The sequence below is a fragment of the Cavia porcellus genome, unplaced genomic scaffold (assembly GCF_034190915.1).
Source record: "Cavia porcellus strain 051 isolate PalLab524CR breed Dunkin Hartley unplaced genomic scaffold, mCavPor4.1 scaffold_23, whole genome shotgun sequence".
NCBI classification, from domain to species: domain Eukaryota; kingdom Metazoa; phylum Chordata; class Mammalia; order Rodentia; family Caviidae; genus Cavia; species Cavia porcellus.
The window spans coordinates 39,367,130-39,390,336 of record NW_026947506.1 but is presented as its reverse complement, the minus strand read 5'-3'; the positions used below and the strand labels follow the sequence as shown (position 1 = coordinate 39,390,336).

General features: G+C 41.0%; 1 protein-coding gene across 9 annotated transcripts in view; it reads right to left on the bottom strand.

Annotated features, from left to right (window-relative positions):
- Zkscan1 (zinc finger with KRAB and SCAN domains 1) overlaps positions 1–23,207 on the bottom strand; it is a 39,427-nt gene continuing 16,220 nt past the window's right edge. For 2 of the 9 annotated variants that reach the window (XM_023565166.2, XM_023565167.2), the window contains exons 6-8: positions 5,011–5,444; positions 4,556–4,748; positions 1–1,236 (exon numbers count right to left, since the gene is read on the bottom strand). In XM_023565166.2, the coding sequence (XP_023420934.1) occupies positions 395–1,236; positions 4,556–4,748; positions 5,011–5,444 (1,469 nt within the window). In that variant the 3' untranslated portion in view covers positions 1–394. The other 7 variants (XM_013152592.3, XM_003469876.4, XM_023565168.2 and 4 more) reach the window with 7 other exon arrangements.

The following is a 23,207-nucleotide window of genomic DNA, read 5'->3' as shown; positions in this document are numbered from 1 at the left end:
TTGTTTTAAATTTGTTCTGAATTTTATTAATTTCTATTCAGTATGGCTCAATTCTTTACAAAGTACAATTCTAGAATACAACAGCTAAATGGATTTATTATACTGGATACACATCAACTTAACTACGCAGAAGGCAATGCTGGCATGGTTCGTGGAGTCCTGCAGTAGAGGGAGGGGACTCTGCCCTGGGAGGTGGCCAGGGCAGAGCCTACTGCTGCTTTCTGCGGACCTCCTGCCTACTCCACCCCGTGGGCACACTTTGATGCTGAGCGGAGCAAAATCTATTAGCTGTTACTTCATTACAGGACTTCTCCCTAACATTCACATTCTAATGCCTACAAAAAAAAAAAAAAAAAAAAAAAAAAAACAACCAGCCGAAGGGCATATCTGATAATTACAGCACTTCTCCCTCTCCACTATGCACTCTCTGGTGTTTGGAAAGATTTGACTTGCTACAGAAGGTTTTTCCACAATGATTACACCAATAGGGCTTCTCCCCAGTATGGATTCTATGATGTTTATTAAAATTTGAGCTGTGGTTGAAGGCTTTCCCACATTCCTTACATTTATAGGGCTTCTCTCCAGTGTGGAGCCGCTGGTGTGAACTGAGACCTGCATGCTGACTAAAGCTTTTCCCACACTCATTACACTGATAGGGCTTCTCCCCAGTGTGGATGCGATAGTGTCGAATGAGGCTACCTTTGCCACTGAAAGCCTTTCCACAATCTTTACATTGGTATGGCGCCTCTTCTGTGTGCATTTTCTGATGTTTGAGGAGGTCTGAGCTCTGCCCAAAGGCTTTCCCACACTTACAGTCATAGGGCCTGTCCACCAAGTGGGTTCTGTAATGGAGGGTAAGGTTGGAGCTATGGCTGAAAGCCTTCCCACATTTGGTGCACACGTAAGGTTTCTCCCCAGTGTGTATTCGCCGGTGTTTGGTAAGATTTGAGCTATTACTAAAGGCTTTTCCACACTCAGCACATATGTAACGTCTCTCTCCTGGGTTGGGTTTAGTAGGAAGTGATTCTGCCCTTTTCTTGGAACCGGTTTCTTGAAGAGTAGTTTTTACTCCTCTTTGCTTTTCAAGATTTACCCACTGCCTTTCTGACCTGGCCTCACACTTATTGGCAATAATCACAGGAATGATATCCCTCTCAAGTCCATCTGCACCAGACTCTTCTTTAGAGCTGTTCTGTTCATCTGCTGATTCCTCATTCTGGAGATATGATTTACAATCTGAAACAAGAAGCAGAGTAAGACCACATCAGTTGTTTCTTGGACTGAGGAAGAAACTTACAGGAGAAACAGAATCAGCACATGAGACCGATGAATTCTGAAGGGTGATTAGATATAGCTCTTTGAAGGTCATATCAGAGCAGGCCAATTATATCATTAAATCTAGTTACACTGCACTTCCTGAGCCCCTCACCAGAAGCTATAACAGTATGCTAAATCATGGCCTTTATTACCAAGAGCTTCATATATGTCAGGCAAAAACAAGCATAGGTGAACACGAGCAAAGGAGATGATGGCGCTCTGGCAGAGGCAAACAAGGCCAAAGTCTAACTAAGGACAACATGAAGGATAAGTAAGGTAGAAGAGGCTGTGTGGCAAATCTGCACAACCTATATCCCCACAGAAATGAACTCAAATGCTACTGAGGACAGTTAGTCCATCTGGAATCATTCCAGCACCAGAGGCTTACTATCTGAATGAAAACACCTGACTACTACGGAAGTTCAACTCTTGTCATTTAGCTTTTGTTGGTCATATATACAGATACATCTATCTATCTACATACATATATATATATATATTTTTTTTTTTTTTTTTTTAAAGTAATTGAACCCAGGCCCTTTTCACTGAGCTACATCTCCAGCCTTTTTTAAATTTTGAGATACTATGTTACTAAGTGGAGAAGTTGCCCAGACTGGGCCGAAATTTGGGTTCCTCCCATCTCAGCCTCCCAGAACATTGTGATTACAACTGTGCACCCCATGCCTAGCTATCTTGTCATTCTTTTAGTTATAAAGTGATTGCTGAAATCTAAGTGAACAAATTCACCCTTTTAAAAATATCTCATTAGGCAGTCACAATTTCTACAAGTCCTTCTAAACACATGCATGGAAATTCACTTTGAAAAGCAGATTTCATCCCTCTATAATTAAGGAAGCATTGATCACAAGGAGCTTTCTCTCCCAGCCCTGTGTCTTCCCCAGAAGCACTAACACTGCCTCTCCTTTCTCTGCACTAGTGACTTCACGCCCCATCCCTAACACAGTGGCTGCTGCTGAGCCAAACTGCAGCACCTAAACTCCTCTTCGCTTTCTATGATGAACCACCTGCCTACACACGGATGTCTAATTACTGCACAGACAAGAACCACATGTGTGGGAAGGAAGAGCATGAAACAGTCTACATTTAAAAATTAGTTGTCAGTTCAATTCTGAGTACCAAAAAAACAAAAGCAAAAGCCAGGCATGGTGGCTCAGGCCTGTAATCCCAGCACTCGAGAGGCTGAGGTGGGAGGATCGTTGTGAGTTCAAGACCAGCCTGGGCTACAAAGTGAGCTCAAGGACAGCCTGAGCTGCATTGCGAGACCCCGTCTCAAAAAAGACAAAAAAAACAAAAACATTTATTTAACTGTTTTCCTAGTTGTGGTGTTACAATTCTGAAGTTTATGTGCTATTACTATATCATTCTTCCTGAAGGTCATCTATCTTTTCTATCTCAGTTCCTTTTAAAGCATTCCATAAAATTTTTAGTTCTGCAGATTTTCAATATTTAGATTTTTTTTTTCTTCAGAGACAGGGTCTCATTATGTAGCCTAGGCTGGCCTTGAACTCATGGCGATCCTCCTGCCCAAGCCTCCTGAGTGCTGGAATTACAGGCATGCGCTACAGGTCTGGCTTTAGATTCTTTGTTTAGGCTGCAAAAATTCACTGTTTACAGAATCACTTCTGGACAACACTCAGCCACTTTCTTTTTGAATTTTGTCTGTCCTGATTGTACTTTCCTCTTCTAAAACTCTTGAACAGATATCCAGTTCTACATTGCCTTCAGAGACTTCCCTCCTAGGCAAAATTTTATGTGATGTTCTCTGATCTACCCTCTGGTTCACTATGACCTCTTTAATTAAGGTGGCCATTCTGTTCTTATTTTTTATTTATTTTTTTGACACACAGTCTCACTATGCAGTTCAGGCTGGCCTTAAACTCACATTGTAGCCCAGGCTGGTCTCAAACTCACAATGATCCTCCTGCCTCAGCCTCCCGAGTGCTGGGATTACAGAAGGGCGCCACCACTAGCCATTCTGCTTAGTATCAGTGATCACAGATTTCATACTTACAAGCTCTATTTTGTTTTTATCAGACATATTTTTTCCAAGTTGTTCTTTGTTGAGAATGAAAAAAAATATATATATACACACACAATATATATATATATACAGTATCCCAGATCACAGTACTTTTCTAGTTCACCTTTTCCTGGCTCTGATTATCCTTTCCCTCTATTCACCCCTTCACTGTTAAATGGTTACACCATTGTATTAATCTGCCAACTCCAGGAAGGCTCCAATTGACTAGAAACAAGGACTGGTACTAACAAGAACAAACAGTGAAAAATTTAGTGTTTTGTTTTTTTCCTAAAGAATGTGCTTTTTAAAATTTTTTGAAAGAGGGTCTCACTATGTAGTTCATGCTGGCCTTAATTTGAGGCAATTCTCCCGTCTTAGCCTCCCAAGAGCTGGGGTCACAGGTGTGTGCCATCACACCTGGCTGGTTTTGGTTTTCTAAGACAGGGTCTTGCTGTATAGACCAGACTGGCCTTAAACTCATGATCGTTATGCCTCAGCCTCCAATGTACTGGGATGAGAATGGGATTCTTAACAAGGCTCAAAACCTTGTTTCCAAGGAGACAACAAATAACGAGGGGTTTTCTTAAGGCCATGGTCTGTACTTATGAATGCTTACCATGTACATGAATGCTGGTCTACACCATTTATACATCTAGGCTGTCTTATTCTGTGCCCCAGGCAGATGACCTCAGGGTTTCTCCTTGGTTCTCCTGTCCTCTGACTGCCACTGGATTTGCTCATGGAACCAGCAGAAGATGCACGGGCAGCAGCAAAGTAAAATGTGGGCTATTTATCTCGTTTTCTCCCTTCCTGATGGCAGGGCTGTAAGTCCTCTTTCACTGTCAAGGCCAGAGCTCTCCTAACAGTTCCTCTTTGCTGATCCTTGAGGCTTACAGGCAGGGACATTTTTTCACTTCTGCCCAATGCAGTGCCATCTCTTACTGACTTAGCACAACCAGCCCACCTCTCCACAATAGTCCCTTTACTGAACTCAGTTCAATCAACCCCTCAAAGAGTATTCCACGTGTTCTCAAGCTGGACCCTGCCTGAGGCAGCTATATCTGGGGGAGCAAAGGGAACTACTTCACCTAGCCTATCCAATCGGTGAGTCAATCTAGGGGTCACCACAGACCAGAATTACAGATTATTCTGCTGCTTCAACAGCAAAGGCTGGTGATACTGAGACCAGGTCCTCACCTCGGCTCTTTCTTGGATCTCGTGTGAAATCCTCTTCCTCACCAGTCTCTTGGATGTACAGGGGTCCCCAGGATTCGTATTTGGGACTGCCTTCCAGAGACTGCACACTACTTGGAGATTCCTTTGCTGCTCCTGATGATGACATCTCCCACACCTGTTTCTGCTGTTTCTGTTCATTTGTAGGAGCTGAGACCTAGAGACAGTTAAAAAAAAAAAAAAAAAAAAAAAAAAGTCCCAGGACAGATATGCAGAACCTCTAGGAAAGAAAGAAAAACACCATTTTGTTCAATTCCCAAGGCTAATGGTAATTTTAGGGGATTAAAAAAAGGAGGAAACATGGCCTAACTCATTAGACGCTTCCATTCTCGTAATCTTGTTGAACAGACAAACTCTTTTGCCTGCAGACAATGCTAAACTCCCAATCTCCTGGAATAAAAAAGGCTTCCCCTGCCTACCTGTAGTCCTGGTTCATCCAGTTCCTGCTCCAGGTCTTCCAGGAGGGTGACAGCTTCTTCTGCGCTCTCAGGACAGTGTTCCTGCACCCAGGCTTGGAGCTCTGGGGGCAGGATGGTGAGGAACTGCTCCAGCACCAGCAGCTCCAGGATCTGCTCCTTGGTGTGCAGCTCAGGCCGCAGCCACTCACAGCAGAGCACCCGGAGCTGGCTCAGGGCCTCCCTGGGCCCCGGGGTATCATGATACCCAAACTGCCTGAAGCGCTGGCGAAATACCTCCAAGCTAGGGAGGCATTTCCCTTTCTCTTCCTCCTCCTCTACTTTCAAAATCACAGGACCCAGCTGCTGTTGAGGTGGCCTGGAGCCCAGAACTGTAGCCATTCCCACCACCTTGGTCATCACACACGACTCCAAAACAGTCTCTCCAAGGTCAGGTTCTGTAGAGCAGGAAATGGGTTTCTTTTAGTTCCTGGCTCTTTAGGACCACATGTTAAACCTAAGAAAATATGGCTGCCATAAAATTACCAAAACCAAAAACTTTTTTTTTTTGGGGGGGTGGGGGCAGTGTCTTTACAGCTATAATTTTAGTACAGGAAATTGTGAAAATTACAATCACCATAAAACTACTATATAAAAATTTCTCTTTAAAACTTTACTGAAGTCATCTTAGGAAGCCTCTATTTTACTGTGTTATCCCCATTTGGCTAAAAAAGTAAAATAAGGCATTATTTTAAAATTAGATTAACTTTGCTCCATAGATGGTTTTATAATCTTGTAACTATAGATATCTTTTGAGAATTCAACAAGTTATATATTGGCCAAATACGTAACTTGAACCTAAGACTTTTAGTTTGAACATTAGACACTTGGTAGTCAAATGACTAGATCTGTCAGTTACAATATTAAACTGGAATTACCTAGTACATATTTAACAATAAACTGTAATTAGTAATACAATTTTTAATTTCACTTTATTTTTAGGGTATACAGTACTCAGCTTTTTTTGTTTTGACTTTTTGAGACAGAGTCGTGCTGTCCTCAAATTTGGGGCAACCCTCCTGCCTCAACTTCGAGTTGTGGGATTCAGGCATGTGCCACTATTTCTGGCTTGTAATGAATATTTTTACAGTAGTATTTAACTTGAGAAACTATGTAATAGTGAGAAGAAACTGAAGGGGAAATTCAATCAAAGTAGATGATACAAAGTATTTTTTTTCTTTAACGTTTTAAATAGTCTTAAGTCTTTGTCAGGTGATATATTAGAATATTGAAACATATATAGTAGTATAATTACTTCACTTTTTCATTTTATTTGTCACATAGTTAAGTCCATTCATTAAGCACTGACTAACAGCAGCATGTGGGCAGTGCCAGGGCTGCAGTGGGAGTGAGAGGGGCTACAGCCCAACACCAAAGAGTTCCAGGTTTGAAGAAACGGAAAATGAATAAGCAAATAGACCCGGGAATCAGAGTATCATTAGTGACATTTGTTAAATACATTCTGGAAGAAAAATACTTAAGTTAATGAAACCTTTTGCTTATGACTGGTCTTTCTGAACAAGCTTTCAAATTGTAAGCAGCATCTTTTCCACCACCTGGTATCCCATGTTGGATTTGGATAATGAAGAGCAGAAAAACTCCAACAGTCTCAATGAAGAGAACTACATACGTATCAGCATGAGTTTATACTGGTGACAACACTAAAACCATAAAGATCTACACATGCAGGCATTTTAAAGCCAATTAAACTCATCTGAACACCTACTCATCTCTATGGCGCTGACCTGCCAGCATTTAAGATATCAAAAGTCATAAAATATATACACAGCACATACAAGATGAGGAAAGACCAAAACTTAACAGTGACATTGCTAGATTATAGAATTATAGATTGGTTTTAAACATCATTCTTCTTTGGATTTCTAATTTCTTTTTTTTTTTTTTAATTATGACTTTAGTAATCAGAACTTTTTGTGAGACAAGGTTTTGGTATGTGGTCTAGGCTTGCCTTGAACTTACAATGTAGCTCAGGCTGGCCTCAAACTCGTGATCCTCTTGCCTCAACCTGAGTGCTATTATTTTAGGCATGCAACATCACACTTAGCTAGAAGATCTTAAAGGGGATCATAAGTTTTGACAAGCAAAACAGGTTTCATTGCTAGGATTTTTTTAGAGATGGCTTGTATTTATAAAATTAATGCTGAAGCACTCAGCAATGGAATCACAAACATCACCAAGCAACTCAAAACATGAAGAGGCACAGTATGGCACAAAAAGAAAACCTTACAGAAATATTTCACAAAATGTGTTCACAGGAACAAAATGTGTCCACAGTTACTAATGCAGTAATCACAACAAATAACATTTGGTCATATAAATCTCTGAAACAAGTGGATAAGCAATGCTAAACACGTTTGCTTATTTCATTTCTTAAATTGTAAGATGTTAGGGGATTCTGAATGTTATTGCGCCCCCAGTGAACACTTCAGGAAACAGCAGCCAGGTTTCTTGAATTTTTGTGAGAAACAGAATACTAAGTATTTGTTTTGATGTAGTTAAGAGCAGTCTGACCAATCAATTATTTTGAAATAATGGAAGTATTAGGAATGCTTAGGGTCTGTAGATAAGGGATCTTGGCTTTGTGGTAGGGAATAAGTAAAGGGTACAGTGCTGGGATGGTTAAAATTCAGAAGAGCCATCTGGAGACTCTGAAGAGGTCACTGAGCAGCACAAAGTTTGGGCAGTAAATCAGAATTGAATGTAAGACAACCTAAAAAAACCAAAACACAACCTAAGCTGGAAGGACAGCAGGGTCCTTTGTTTACTATGCATATCTGAAGTAAATAGAATGGAGTTTGGGACACACCTAGTATACAAGTGCACAATAATCACTTTTGATGGAAGGGAGGCTGAGGCAGAAGAACCAGATGAACCCAGGCCAGCCTGAGTAACATTTAAGATTGTCCATTCATTCACTCATTCAGTGGGGCACTGGGGATTGAACCCAGGGCTTCACCACTGCACTACATCCCAGTCCTTTATTTTTAATTTTGAGACAAGGTCTCACTAAGTCCCTAAATTGTCCAGTCTGGGCCTGAACTTGCAATCATCCTGTCTCAGCCTCTTACAGTGATGGTATGAATATATGCTCCACTACATCTGGCTAAGACTTTGCCTTTAAAAGAAAAAATAATTATGGCATGTATGAGAGAATGAGTGAGACTTAAAACAACAACCAACATCCTCTATAGTAAGGTAGAAAAGATGGCTCTAGGTTTTGAAAGTAGGAATTATTGAGAACACACTAGATCTAGAAAAAAGATCAGGGTTTATTCAGTCTCTTTTTATGTAAGCCCTGGATAAAGCAGTTTGTTACTGAACAGGGCAGCCTGCCTCAACGCATTCATCCATGAGGACAGTTGATTTATTGATTACTGCCCTCATTCTAAAGTGGCCAATTCAAGTCCCAAACTTTTAAGAGAATACTTATTTCTCGGTCATTCTCACAAAGACCTGGTACCAAGAAAATCAATGCTGGGAACTGGGGATTTAGCTCAGCGGCATAAGTGCCTGCCTTGCAAGTGTGCAGTTGTGAGTTCGATCCCTGGTACAAAAAAAAAAAAAAAAAAGAAAGAAAATCAATGCATCAGTGAGTTGCTTGGTATTAACAAATCAGAAACAACAGCATATGTCCCAATGAAGCCTCATTCTGGAACTGAATTCACATCTCAACATGGAGCTACATGAACAAAACTCATTTACTGGCTTTTCTTAGTTTAGTGTGACAGAAAACCAGAACATATAGATGCCAGTCCTGTTTATGACCTCTATTTCTATAATTTTAAAATCCTTAATAAGGCATTATGTTAACATTTACTGACCACATTAAATAGGCCCTTTGGGAACACTAAAATACCCATGAAGCACCATAATTCATCCCTGCTTTCAAAGATCTTCACAGGCATTTATGTACTTAAATTTGGCTCTTAAAACTTGTAGGTTAAGGGGCCTGGGATTTTGCTCAGTGGCATAAGCACCTACCTGGTAAGTGAGAGGTTGTGAGTTTGGTCCCTGGTGCCAAAAAAAAAAAAAAAAAAAAGCAAGCAAACAAACAAAAAAACCCAAAACAACTTTTAAGTTAAGCAATTCTACTTTTGTGTATATTTCAGAGCTTCTTGGCAAAGTGAAAAATAACTAGGATGGCTACAGGAAGTTCTGATATTCCAAAGTTATTCCAAAGTCTAAATTTCATAGTTGCTCTAAAACAAACAATCCACACTCAACAATAAGCTCATGTGAAGTCCCTGCCTCTAACAGATATGTATTTTTGTTCTGGCTCTTGTTACTTGCTAGTTTCGTACATTTAATAAATATTTATTAAAACAGGTTTCTAGTATGGAATCCCAATTTATAACCTTAGTTTTATAAGAAATCCAGTAATTATCAACTACAAAGTAGGTCAGAATTGCAGGGATACCACCTCTTGAATTCCCCTCTACTACAGTCTAGTCCTAAAGCATCCTAAGAGATGCCAACAGGTATTCTGACAGGGTGGATCAGAACCAGGACCCTCATGCTGACTTCTGCACCCAGTAACTACTGGATTGAGTTCAGGACTACTGGAAAGCTCAACCAGGGAGAGCAGTGCCGTCTAATCTCCTAGGATAAAGGCACATGCATTTGCGTGATGATAGTCATGATCTGCCTTATGCTTATCCATTCCATCTCATTCCTCTCCTCATTCTTATGCTTTACCTGACGTCATAGCTACTCGGGAGGCTGAGATATGAGTGCTGCCAGGGGGTGGGGTGATGTACTTCACTGGCAGAGCACTTGTCTACTACTAAGTGCAATGCCTGTGTTCAATCTCCAGCACTGCAAACTAAGTAAGAATTGCAAATTGAAGTTTCAATGAAAAATTTTCGCCTATGCAATTAGCAAGAAAAAAAAAAAAAAGAAATCTGATAATGAACTATCTTAACACTTTTTCCCTCCCTGAAGAAAGTAATTCCACATTTGGTCATGCTAAGTTTTTCTAAGGGTTCATTTAGGAATGCTCTCCAGGCCTTGGCTTGTGAATTTTAATAAAATAAAAGACTTCATATTATCTTCAACCACAGGAAACTACTTTTCTATAGGTAACAAGATAGTTTTGTGCCCAAAGGGCCACCAAGCTAAAGTTTGTGGTCCATCACAACTAAGAAGGTCTCTGAGTCAGATGTATCACAAGTTTGAGCACAGCCTGGGCAACTTAGCAAGACTTTGGCTCAAAAATTTTTTTTAAAAAAGGGCTGAGGCTTATAGGTTCGTATGAAGACCTTGCATTCAATCTCCAGTTCTAACAACACAAAAAGATCTTTGTTCTGTGTCCACATTGTTCCCTCCCATACCATTTCCCCAAGTTTATATGCCCCCATTAAAGTGCCCCAAATCCATTCTTGAACACGATGATACATAAAAAGCAAATTATCATAAGCATTTATCACCTAACGCTAGAATATCTTTAAAATAGCCTTTGTGTAAATTCCTAGGCAAGCAAATTGCATAATCCTTGAGGTATAGAACTCTGTTGGACTTTTTTTTTCTTGGTCCTTTTGAGACAAAGCCTCACCCTAGTTCAGGCTGGCCTCGAACTCACACGATCCTTCTATCTCAGCTTCCCAAGTGCTGGGATTATAGGCGTGCACCACCACGCCCGGTTTACCGTCTCCTTTAAACCAAACCAAATTCTGCAGTTAACAAGTTGTTTTAACTTTTTAAAAAGATACTTGGATTTACTATTTTACCGTTCTCCTTTCTCACCACCTTTCTCTTGCAAATGGTCGTCTAAAAATGTTTCGAAACTTGAGTAGATCCGTTATGTTTATGTTCTAGTCCGGTCAAAACCCAAGGGGACTATTCTTTCTCTTGGATTGGACACGACCCAAGGCATCTGAGGTTGTTTTTCCCAGGAGGTTCCCAACCATGAACCCTGAGTTCAAACCTAATTTAGGAGCCCGCAAATAAAGAAGAAAGCAGCCCCACTCAGACTAACAGACGATTCGGCTCCAGGAGCGCACAGGAAAGCTTCTTTGTGGCGCAATACAGACAAAAGTTTCATTTCTTAAAGCTCTAGAGAATAAAAAAGCCTTTCCACAGAGTCACCGCCTCCACCAGCTGGAGCTGGGCAAAGACGGGGCGCCTTTTCATATCCCTCCCAGGAATCAATCTGGGGACTCCCGGAGACCAAAGCTGCTAAACCCACTCCTCTCCCCAAAACCTTCGAGCCAGGGTTCCCTCTTCAGTCGTCACAGCAATCCACGACCATCAAGCTCACCGCCCGTCCCAGTAGCTGCAGGCGCCGCGACGCCTCAACGCTCGCCCCCGGACGGCGCAATCGGAAGTGCGTCATAGCCCCGCCCACAGGAGTGGCTCTGGAGCCATATGGGCCCTTCTAGGAATTCGGGAGGTCTTGGAATCCTGTTTTAGGCCAATACCAGAAAAGCGATATGGCTTCTGAACCTGAACAGTCACGAACCTCTTCCGCTATCCCTGATTTTTATTTTACTTAATTTTTGGTTTTTTTTTACCCCTGCTTTTTATTTTACTGTTTTGGTGCCAGAGTTTGAACTCACGACCTCGCGTTAGCCAAGCCGGCACTTACTCCGCTGAAGCTAAACCCCCGGCACCCCAGCTTTTTAAAACCATGGACGCTTTTTAAAATCAAGGACGGCCCTTGCTTTACTAACATCCTAGTTAACTAAGGACTGGGGATGTTTCGGCAGTCCCCCCTGGCTCCCCATGGGGAGTCAAGAGCTGTGTGTGGTGACCTAGTGGACTTCAGGGTCCTATTCACGTGTGCACCCTCAGGCCTGTATTAGTGGCCAAGGAGCCCCACAGTTAGCCATTTGCATTCCTGACTCACAGTGGCATCAGTCTCAAATAGCTGTGTGTTTTGGGGGAACCTAAACTTCCCGGGCAGCCTGGGAACTGCGCTCCCCTCTAATGCCATAAGACATAGTAAGAGAGTTCACCTGTTTTTTCTCTTGCTGCTGGCGTTCAGCTGCTCAGTCCTGCTCCTGTGGCCTCTAATGAATTCGCTTTTGTCACATGCTGCCAAAGTCAACGCGTGTTGAGGGACAGCAGGATGCCTGCACGCAGAATTCCTTCTAAATGCACTATAACTATAAAAATGATTTCATTTTCCCTTGATATTTTCTATGGTCTTTTTAAAAATTTATTTTCAGAGACATACAAAGGTAGAGAACAACATAGTGAATTTCCATGTACCAACCTAGAAATCGGCCAACAATTGGTTAGTCTCATTTCTTTAATTTTTTTCGTATATTTCTCAGTCCCCACTGGATTATTTTGCAGGAAACTTGAGCTATAATTGCTATTTTCCTAGGGTTTTAAAATTAAGCCCAGTCTTTCTACATTGCTCAGATGTCTAGAATGGGTCTGTTGTGGAAGGCTGAGTGTTCTAAAGATAATGGTCTTCCAGAAATGAGCAAATGTAGACATGTGAGGCCTGAACATCTTGCTATTTACTCTGTGAGAACTTAAGGATTTTTTCCTTATCTTAGGTAACAGAAGACAAGGAAAGAACATGGGATAAAGCACTGTTAGTTTTCAATGCGTGTCAAGTGTTGTCTTTTGAGAAGTTTGTCTTGTGGGAAGCCAGAAGATAGAATGAGACCAGTGAATAGAAATGATGGAGACGTTTAAAAAAGGAAAATTTCTCAAAGTTAAAGTTGCTCTGCATCATTTTACACTATTTGAAGACTGGGAGACCACTGAAGACAGGGAGGATTGGAGTTTTGCAAAATGAATGGTTGGCCTAGACAGTGTCTCCCTCCTATAACTTGCCCCAGACTCCTGCTTTTCCCCTTATCCTCCTTTTTATAACTGTTCACAGCCATTCCCTCAGTATGTCTTCTTTAAGTACTTTATCATGGGCCAGGTTCTGTGTTAAACATTTTGTTATGGTTCCTTAGTGCGATGTAAAAATTATCTAAAAACTTAGTGGCTTAATATGGCAATCGCTCAACACTTTTCACAGCATCTCCCAAAGCTATGGGTTGGCTGGGCTATTCTGCTTCCCATGGGGTCAACTGAAGAGCTGGGATGATTGCCAGGTGGTGCTGGCCTGTAGCCATCCCGATCAAGTAGGATGCTGGCCTGGAGCCTCAGATCTCCTTCACATCAGTCTTTCAGCATGGCTGTCTGGGCTTCTTTGTGCCATGACACCTGTGGAACTTGTACATGTTCTAAGACCCAGCCTTGGAGGTTTCATAGCATAATTTTTTACCACTTTTGGAAGATTGCAAGTTCAAGTCCAGCTCAGGCAATGTAGCCACTTAGACTCTGTCTCAAAATGAAAAAAAAAAAAATGGGGGGGGGTGGGAATGAGCAAGGGCTGTAGCTCAGTAAGACTTGAATTTATTGAAATGATCATGTCTGGGCTTTTCTACTTTCTCTACATTATTTCCATGCTCTCCTGCCTTGGGAGATTATTTAGCTTGACAAAAGGAGAATTACTGTGACTTTCTCAGCAGAAATCTAGAAGGGGAAAAGTTATCAGTGATTTACTGTCATCACTAGCTTCCTCCATCCTTTTTCCAGCAAGATAGGTTTTCCTCTAAAATGGTTCCTAATGGTCTGCCTCCTTGCTCATTTATTTTTGCTGCTATAAGCATGTTTGGCCAGTAGGGGGAGATCAAGGCTTGATTTCTCAGAGCACTGCAGGAAGAAGCTTACTGCTGCTCATTACAAAAAAAAAAAATAACAAAAAAACACTTCCCTTTTTCTTCCCAGATGGAGTTTGTTGGTGCAATACATTGTAGAACTGCAAAGACATTTGCTACAGAAAATGAAGAGAGTAAAACTGAAGTGGCAAAGGTAAACAACTGTTAAAGAAAAAGATCTGATCAGTGTAGGAATCACTGCAATGGGATATTTGCAGTAGGGGGCAAAGAGATTGGGCTGAACACCAAAGACAACACAGCCAAGTAGGAATTTATAGATAAGGGTCATGGTGTGGGTCAGGAGGTAGGAAATTACTAAGAAGAAACATCAGGGGTAAGATTCTGGTTAAATCAACCTTGTAGGATTCTTGATGAAGACAGGCCAAGGTGATCAGATACCACCTGAGGGGTTTTGGAGGGTGAGAAACCAAATCAGATTATTAGTTAGTGATCAGATATGTAGAGGGCGGAGGTCTTGCTAAAGTGCTGAGGGGTTCATTGCTATAACTGAACTTTGTAAGAAGTACATTGATGAGCCTAGAAGGTTCAGGAACCTTCACCCCAGCCCTTCCCTGCAGTACCATGAGTAGGGTACTAAGAAAAGCATTTTCTCAAGTTTTGTGAGCCATTCTAGCATGTTGTGCAACCTGTAGGGGGCAGTTGTGGAAAGTCCTGATTTACAGCTGCTCACAAGTACAAGTGGCGGGCTGGGGATTTAGCTCAGTGGAATAAGCGCTTGCCTTGCAACCAGGCAGTTGTGAGTTCGATCACTGGTACCGATTAAAAAAACAAAACAAAACAAAAACAAAAACAAAAAACTATGTAAGTGACAAGTGAAAACTTGCAGCTGGCCTCTGAAATGGGGAGTGTTGTGGAACTGAGCCTCTTTCTGTGGGGTTGTGCTAATACATGTGGTGTTACAACTTAATGGAACATTCAGTTGATACAGTTTGGAGAACTGATGGGTGTGGGGGAAATCCCACACACTTGGTGTCAGAACTGCTGTGAATACAGTCCACACATATGCTTTGGGCCCTAGCAGACCCTGCCTTGCATCCCCTCCGCTCACCGTTCACTCAAGCTACTAGTGAGCAGCCGTGGTCAGTGGCACCCAGCTATTCTTCATGGCCTCTGTGTGCAGGCCTAGAATGGCAAGGAAGTTAGTGCTCAGTTCAGCAACGCTAGAATAAATGCTCCCCACTTCAGTTCCCAGAGCAAACTGAACATTTTATCAAGGAAGGGACTGGGGCCTCAATTTTTTACAAGTGACTAAGTTCAGTGATAGATGTACTGATTTCTTCCTTATCTCTCATTTTCTGTCCTCTGGAATCATTACCTAAAATCAACCATCAGCCCCTCCTACTCTCTAGGGACCTCAGCTAACGTACACAGGGCCCACGTCCCTCAAACGAGCACTTGGTTGTGAAGATACCAAGGTAATAAAATAAAACTCTCCCCTACCAATGTGCTATCTTTTATTTCACTTTCTTGAAACAAGGCAAGGCAGCAATACTCCAATCTTAAAGGTACTGAAACCAAAGCCTAGAGGAAACCAGAGCACTTCCACCTGTACTTCAAGGTTTAGAAGTAAGAGTGAATAACCCATCATTTAGATGAGACAAATACAATTGAGTGGTATGTGAAAATTTTGTGGGCTGCAGCTCCACTTTTTAACTTTCAAGGTATACTTTTTTCTTTTCTCAAAACCTATGCATTTATGTAGGCAAGGATGACAAAAACCAAACACAAACATTGCCACTTAAGAGATGATAATTTATTGTTGTACCATGACCCAGAAGAGAAACAACATAAAGAGACTATTACAATCTCCACAACTTCCTTCCCCAGTTTCACTATTCTATTGTTTGTCAGACATCACGGGCTTCCTAAAATGGACCACTGACTACAAATTTTGTTGTGCTGCCATCTCTCTATTGAAACATTAGCTCTTGATCAAGGTTTCAATTTTAGTGCAGTTTCTCTAGCTTTAAAAATAAACACTTTTGTCTAAGATTCCAAAATTTAGTGAAAGCTTTTCTAGAAATGTTGAGGATTTTCAGCAAATTCAATCTAGAAATCATTTACTGACCATCTACGAAGCATCTGGACTCTTCAGAAACTAGTAAAATGAAAAGTTAACAGCAATAACTCAATTGGGCAGGTATATAAAGACAAGTTAAGATTCTTCTTTTGGTCTGATTTATCCTAAAAACAGCTGGGAACTGACAAAAAAAGGACAGGTTGTTTTAACTAGTCTAAAAATTGAACAAGACAATGCCTGAGTTAGCTCTATATATAGATTTAGGCTTATCATGTTGACCTGGTTGTAATAATCTATATTTAACTAAAAGTTTAATAAAAATACATATGCTCATCTTAAAATAATTACTGATTTTGTTTGCATAAGCCACCCCTTATCCCTCCACTCATGTATTTTTAGGACATGATTTTTCTGCATAAGCACAATCTGTTTCCTCCCACCCACCCACCTCATATATGTGACCAAATAAGTCCTGCTATGAGCAGAAGCATCTCTAAGTCTAACATGCTTTGTCCTTGTGAGGGCAGGCTAGAAACTTCAAGCTGCAGCTGAATGCTGTCACTTGGCTGAGGTGAAGAGGAAGGCAGGCAAACAATCACTAACCCAACTCATCCATAAGTTTTTCTCCCTGTTCTAGCCTCATTGTGCTTCCTTGGGCGACGATACGGTGTGTGTGTATGGTGTCATTAACTCTGCCCCTTTCTCCTTCCTGTTGCACCTGATAGGAGACAACAGGATGCTGACTCAAGGTACCTGCAGCTGCCTGGCCCCTTTCCTGGACACCAAAGGAATTTAATACCCAAATGTGAAACCGGAACAAAACTCAAGTTTCAGTCCCACCCCTTTCACTCACACAAATCTCATTCTTTGTTATCTTCAAGCACTGAGCCTCACTGCTTAATGAGTGCTTGCTAAAGGGAGAAATTTTAATTTTTAAGACCGATTAACTTTTCTGATTATGTATAACTTCAAATGAGTCATGATTCTTTTAGTAAATGGAGGCATGAAAATTTCCAAGAATAAAAACAAAATGTTACAATCAGCGAAGACTGTGGCTTAGAAATCACCTCATGCCCTTTTCTCCTTCCTACTGTTTAGGGTGACAGAGAAAGACAGGGAATTGGTGGTACCGCCTAGTAAACAGAACCACACAGTACAAAACTAAGTTCTTTATTTTTTTGGTACCTGGGATCCAACGCATGACCTCATGCTTGCCAGGCAGGCGCTTATGCTGCTGAGCTAAATCCTGGGCCCCAAAACTAAATTCTTATGTTAAGATGTTCTGTTGATGGGATGTCAAAAGTATTTCCCCAACTTTTGTTTGACCTGCAGAATTGGAGATGGCTTACCTCCTTATAACTTCAAGTTTGTTTTACAAAGTTTTGAAAAGTAAAAACAGATAATTTTCAGATATAATAAAAAATCTGGATAGCAAAATAAGTAACTGCTTTTAAATGTACAGTAGTGTGCCTAAAACAAAACCTAAATCTACATTAGGAAAACTTTCCAAATAATGCTTTTTATTAAATTCTCCAGTAGTAGCTGAAATAAACATCTACTCTACCCCTATGAAATGACCTATTTATACCATTTAATTTCTTTTCTGATTTTATATTTCACTTACTCTGTAGACCTTCAATTGGTTTCCCGAATGAAAACCTCAGCTCCCTCAAGTATTTCTGAGATTGCTCAAGAGGGATGCACAAAACAGGGCTCCTTAGGCCAGGGATATAGCTCAGCAGCACAGCACCTACCTAGCAAGCGTGAGGTCCTGAGTTCAATTCCTGGTACCAAAACAACAACAAAACACAAACAGGGCTCCTCTGGCAAGCATTACTGTCACTGATTACATTTCAACACTGGTACTCCAGTTCACACCATCAGTCTCCCATGAGGATGGCAGGATGAACCTGGTGAGTTGGTTTTTAAGTAGACCAGCAAGCCTATCTGGAACAAAGGTGATCTAGGATTAAAAGGGATAAAGTCTTCCACAACTAGGACTCTTCAAAAACTCTCCCCCACTAATAATCATACACTAGAGAAAGCAAGCAGGTGCAGGGAAGGTACACAGGAGCACAGCCATACAATCTGTTTCTCCAGCCTCATGACAAGTCTTACAGTATCATACTGGATGCATCCAGCCCTATATCCTGGGAAACAACCCCCATCTTGGTGTTTTCCTTTTTTTGTTTTAATCTTTTTGAGACAGGATCTCTCTATGTAGTTCAGGCTGGCCTTGAGCTCATTTTATAGCTTAGGCTGGTCTTGACCTCTCAATGATCCTCCTGCCTCAGCCTCCTGAGTGCTGGGATTACAGGCGTGAGCTACCACACCTGACTCTATCTGAAGTTTTACAAGTGTAAAGATTGTAGTTTACAGGACCTGGTCGGGTTAAGTGGTCCCACTGGCCATCCCAGTACACTTTCTAACTCTCCAATCATGGAGAAAACCCTCTTCCCCTGGCAAGCTCACTGAGTCCATGCATCCCTTTGGTTCACAATGGTGACCTGGCAGCTCAGAGGTCAACTTAGCTGTTCCACTTTAGTGCCCTATTAACACGTGAATCTCCACAAGTTTATTGATCTCTCAATTCAAGAAGCATCAAACCAATGAAGTTTTTTGTCCTTGGATTTTTTCCTATCCTCAGTTCTGTGAATTAACTATCACCATATCACTATCTTCACTATTCACTCCAAAACTTCATTTCTTGGAGCGATGTGTTCTGTCAAATAGATTAAAATAAAATACATAATCTGTTTTTGGGGAATATACAGAATAACGGGTTTTCAAGGTACAAAACACACCAACATTATGGTCATACAAAATATATGGAAGTATCCAACATTAACAATTTTTGTATGAAGTTGTACATTTTGCTATTTCTTTAGCATTTCCCCACATGTTCTCCTGTGAGTTCTTTGTAGCTAAGACTGAGCTCCCTCTGCAGTGTTTCTGAAATTATCCAATGACTGGAACATACTGAAGGAATTCATCTCTGTCCCAAGCAATGAGTGCTATGCACGAAAGTTTTCTTCACATACAATATTAATAAGCTTTATTTACAGTGGAAGCTTTCTGTTGTTAAGGGCTGAAATGTGATTAAAGGCTTTGCCATATTTATCACATTCAAGAGGTTCCTTTTGGAAATCAATTCTCTGATGTAAGATGTGAATTGTCCCACACATCAAACACATCACTCTCCACACACATTTAGCAGTTTCACTTCTATGCCTTTAGTATTAAGTGCTGTACACACCAACATGTCTCATACATCTATAGTCTCAGGTTTAGCCTTGCCTGCCAGGCTGGATTAGAAACAAATACCTTATAGACTGAAGAATTTTATTTCTCTTCCTGGCAAGGTGAAGGTGTTAGTTTTAAAAACTTTTCAAAAAGTTCCATTAGGTCAACTAGCATGCTAATGGTTAACTACAAGAGTACTTCAACTGTTAACAGATGTCAGCCAGTCACAACTTTTGAACTATCCTGAGCACTAATTAGAGGTGTTGCCGGTGTTTCTGGTCCAATGACACTTCACAACAAGTATTTGATACATCCACGGTTTTAAAAACCAGTTGCAGCCTGTTTTCCTCAGAAAACACATCTTCAAATAGCTGCCTCCAGCAGTGCATCTGCCGAAGATCTGAAGCAACCCCAGCAGCTATCTAGCAAAGTCAGTTAGATATCCCAATAAAACGGGAACCTAACGCCAGGGCATTGGTCATATTTAAATTTCATTTAAAACCAAACCCTACAATGTCAGCATGTAGTTGTGGCATTAAAAAAAGAAAAGAAAAAGCCAATGTTGAACTGACTGTCTTTTCCTTCTTATAAACAAAGTCAATGCTTGGATGAGTGCCCAGAGTTGTATATTTCACCTCTATGCCTTTTTTCCTAGCGGGCAAAGATCTCAAAGCACCAGCAATTTTCTACGCAACTGTCACTGTGGCTCACTGTTAGAGGAAAATTCTCAAAACATTTCTACCTCCATTTCACTACAGAAAGTCAATGAGGTATACTCTTCTGGAATACCTCTTCTTTTTTTCTTAAATTGGGTAAGTATTCTGGTAACTGACTAACCTGCTATGTGGCTTTTCCAGGAAAAACTGAAGAAAATGCCATAGGGGAAGTTGTGGTTGGTCCAAGCAATGAGGCCAAAAATTGATTGCTGTATAGAAGTTTAGTTTAGTCTGGGGCTGAGGCCTTATGTCTCTGCCTCATTTGTTCAGCCATGATATTTCATGGACTTTAATTGTTGGTCAGAAGGACTGATGAACAATGGTTTTTACTCTGTTTCTTTAGAGAAAAATCTCAAACTGTATGTGGGATTTTCCCATTATATGGTGATTATACTGTCAGTGTTCAGGTTTGCTTTATAGTCCAGGTTTTTGCAGGGCTGACCACAGCCATTTGAATGCTCTCATGAACACAGCCAGTTCCATCTCAAGCCCTTGAGACCTACAGAACTTGCAACACTTGGTTTGTCTCCCATACATGTGACACTGTCTTCATCAACATCTATGGGGCCATCTGTGTCTTCCTGCAGATGATGGGAGAGGTTAGGGTTCCATAACCTCACCTTGGTCTTGAGAAATGAGAAACAAAAAACATTGTGCACTGTTACTGTGAAACAATTAACCACATCTTAGTACAATGGTGAACTTCTCAGAGCAACAACATACCTGTAGTAATTGCCAGCTAATGATAACAAATGCTGTAACAGTTTCTGGAAAGTGTGGAAAATATGTTCCATTTTCCTTTTTCTGAAAAGCAATAAAAATCACCGCTTCTGAGCTGTATTATTACCCAAGTTACAAATGATTCAAAAAGGGCCCACCATCATCACACTGAAGTGACTGAAGTGAATTCTGGCTAGTAGCTCTGCCACGGAGAGATGTCAAAAAATAACTAGTCAGTATTATAACCTCCTTAAGATGCTGACAACAGAGTCATTTCTAGCATTTTGTTGTGTTTATTTCTGATCCATGTTTAGAAAAATCTATGCAAGCGGTTAGCCAGTTCCTTTTGTTTGTATTTAGGACATGAATACCCAGAGGTTTTAGTATACCTCCTCTTACTGAACCTGAAGGTCCTCTTTCAATTGGGCCAGGCTACTATATTTCAGAAACCCGTGATTCACAAGGCTTTCTCATAAATATTAAAGTTCTACTAGAAGTCAGTCACAAGGAGTGTCTCTTATGTGTCCAGCACCATGTGTGGTGCTGTGTTGGTAGAACATCAAACTACATCCCTCAAGAACAGAAACATCTCTTTTGGCGGGGCAGGCGCGATAAAAAATCTCACACACAAAACAAAGATTAAAAGATAGTATAAAATTAAGTGCTAACTTGTGGAGAAATGCCTTTAGGAGTGCTAGAGTGCTTCAGAAACTTCAAAAAGGGGGACAAGTGTTATGACTCATTGCTATTTCAGTAGAACTGATCTCAGTGATGAGGATAGAACCATCTACATTTGTTGAAGTCCTTTGGAACTGTAGACTGGTGCACATACCCTCTCAGAAAGAGATAGAAATCTTTGGTTTGATACTGATCAGTATAGTCCTAGATTTCTATAGCTTTGGTAGGCTACCAGTAATCAGATACACGTAACGTACGGGACATGTAACTAGCTGGAGGAGCATGTCCCAATGTAGTATTTGTTTTAACTGTCTTTCTTGCAAGAAATAAACAAGATGTTGGCCAAGTAGGGCTCGTTTGCAGCAAGTGGCTTCTTAACCTCAATTGTCACATTCACAGAGCAAGTGTGATCTTTGAATTACGTGCCATGGTTGCTATGAGTCCAATAGTGCCTTAAAGGTATCCTCATTACTGAAAAGCTTGTTATCTTTCTATGTATGTGCTTTCATTTTGTGTGGAACAGCATGTGGATTATTTGTCTGACCAGCTTTTCCCTGCAGGGGCTGCATGGAAGAATCACATGCCCAAAGGCAGAATACTGCTGATGTAACTCTAAGGATCCTTGAGTGTGATTTAAAAAAAAAAAAAAAATCTATTGAGGCCTTTTTTTCCCTCCATGGGCACACATCTTTGAAATAATTTTAGGAACAAAGCAGGAAAAGGGTTGATAACAAATTCCTATTTTACACACAGCCTTTCAGGAATGCCCCAAATGCATCCAGGGAGGCTGGACTATACTCTGAGGCTCGCTCTCTAGCATGGATTCTGTGATGCAGTGTGAGGGTTGAGCTCCGGGTGAAGGCCTTGCCACACTTAGTACACTTGTAAGGTTTTTCTCGAGTGTGAATTCTCCGATGCAAAATAAGGTATGAGTTTCGGTTGAATGCTTTTCCACATTCACTACATTCATAGGGTTTCTCCCCTGTGTGGATTCTCTGATGCTTGGTGAGGTCTGAGCTCTGGCTGAAGGCCTTCCCACATTCATTACATTCATAGGGCTTCTCTCCAGAGTGGATGCGCTGGTGCAGAATGAGATTTGAGCTATGACTGAAGGCTTTGCCACACTCATTACATTCATGAGGTTTCTCCCCTGTGTGGATTCGCTGATGTAGGACGAGATTTGAGTTGAGACTGAAGGCTTTCCCACACTCATTACATTCATAGGGCTTTTCTCCAGTGTGGATTATTTTATGGCGAATAAGGCTTGAGCTTCTTGTAAAGCATTTACCACATTCATCACATCTGTGAGACTTTGCTCCTGGTGGAACCTCTTCAGGGGTATTATTAAAGTTTGAACTCAGACTGAAGCTTCTTCCCAAGCCTTTGCCCTTCTCTCTTGGAGCTCTCTCTCCTGGGGTGGTTTTTTTCTCCTTGGCTGTAGCTGGCCCTGACTCTCTCTTCTCCTTTCCAGTTTTCTCTTCAGGGTTTCTTTGTTGCCTTTCTACTCTTCTGCCTGGCTGTTCACGTTTCTCTCCTAAATCTTTCTGGAATCTTCCTGCTGTTTTCCCATGGGATGCTGAGTCCTCTGTGTCTTTAGCCTTTGAGGTTGACTCCTCGTTCTCACTCTTATTTTCACGACCTGACATAAGAGAATACAAATAGCACCCTTTTCCTTTTGCAAATATGGGTTAATCAAGTGATATTATTTTTCCAGGGATTTGCTATGCTTGCAAAATATCCTCACAGTATTAACTGAAAATAAAAGAGGAGTAGACAAAGGAAAAACTGAAAAAACAAGGAACAGAGTTGGAATGTGAGAGAGATTGGGTAGAGTGGGAAAGAGGAAGGAACAACAGAGGATGTGTGGAGAGAAAGTATGAATAATCGGGCATGGTGGGAAATCAGGAGGGAAAACACTAGTTAAGGACGGGATTTAAAAGGATGTCAGAGGTCATAATTCTGTTATTTGATCATTAAAAGATTATATATTTTAAAAGACATGTTCTATTTTCATCAAGTATTTAAATACTTTTAAAGAAGAGAACAGGCAACAGACAGGTCCTTGCTAGAAAATAG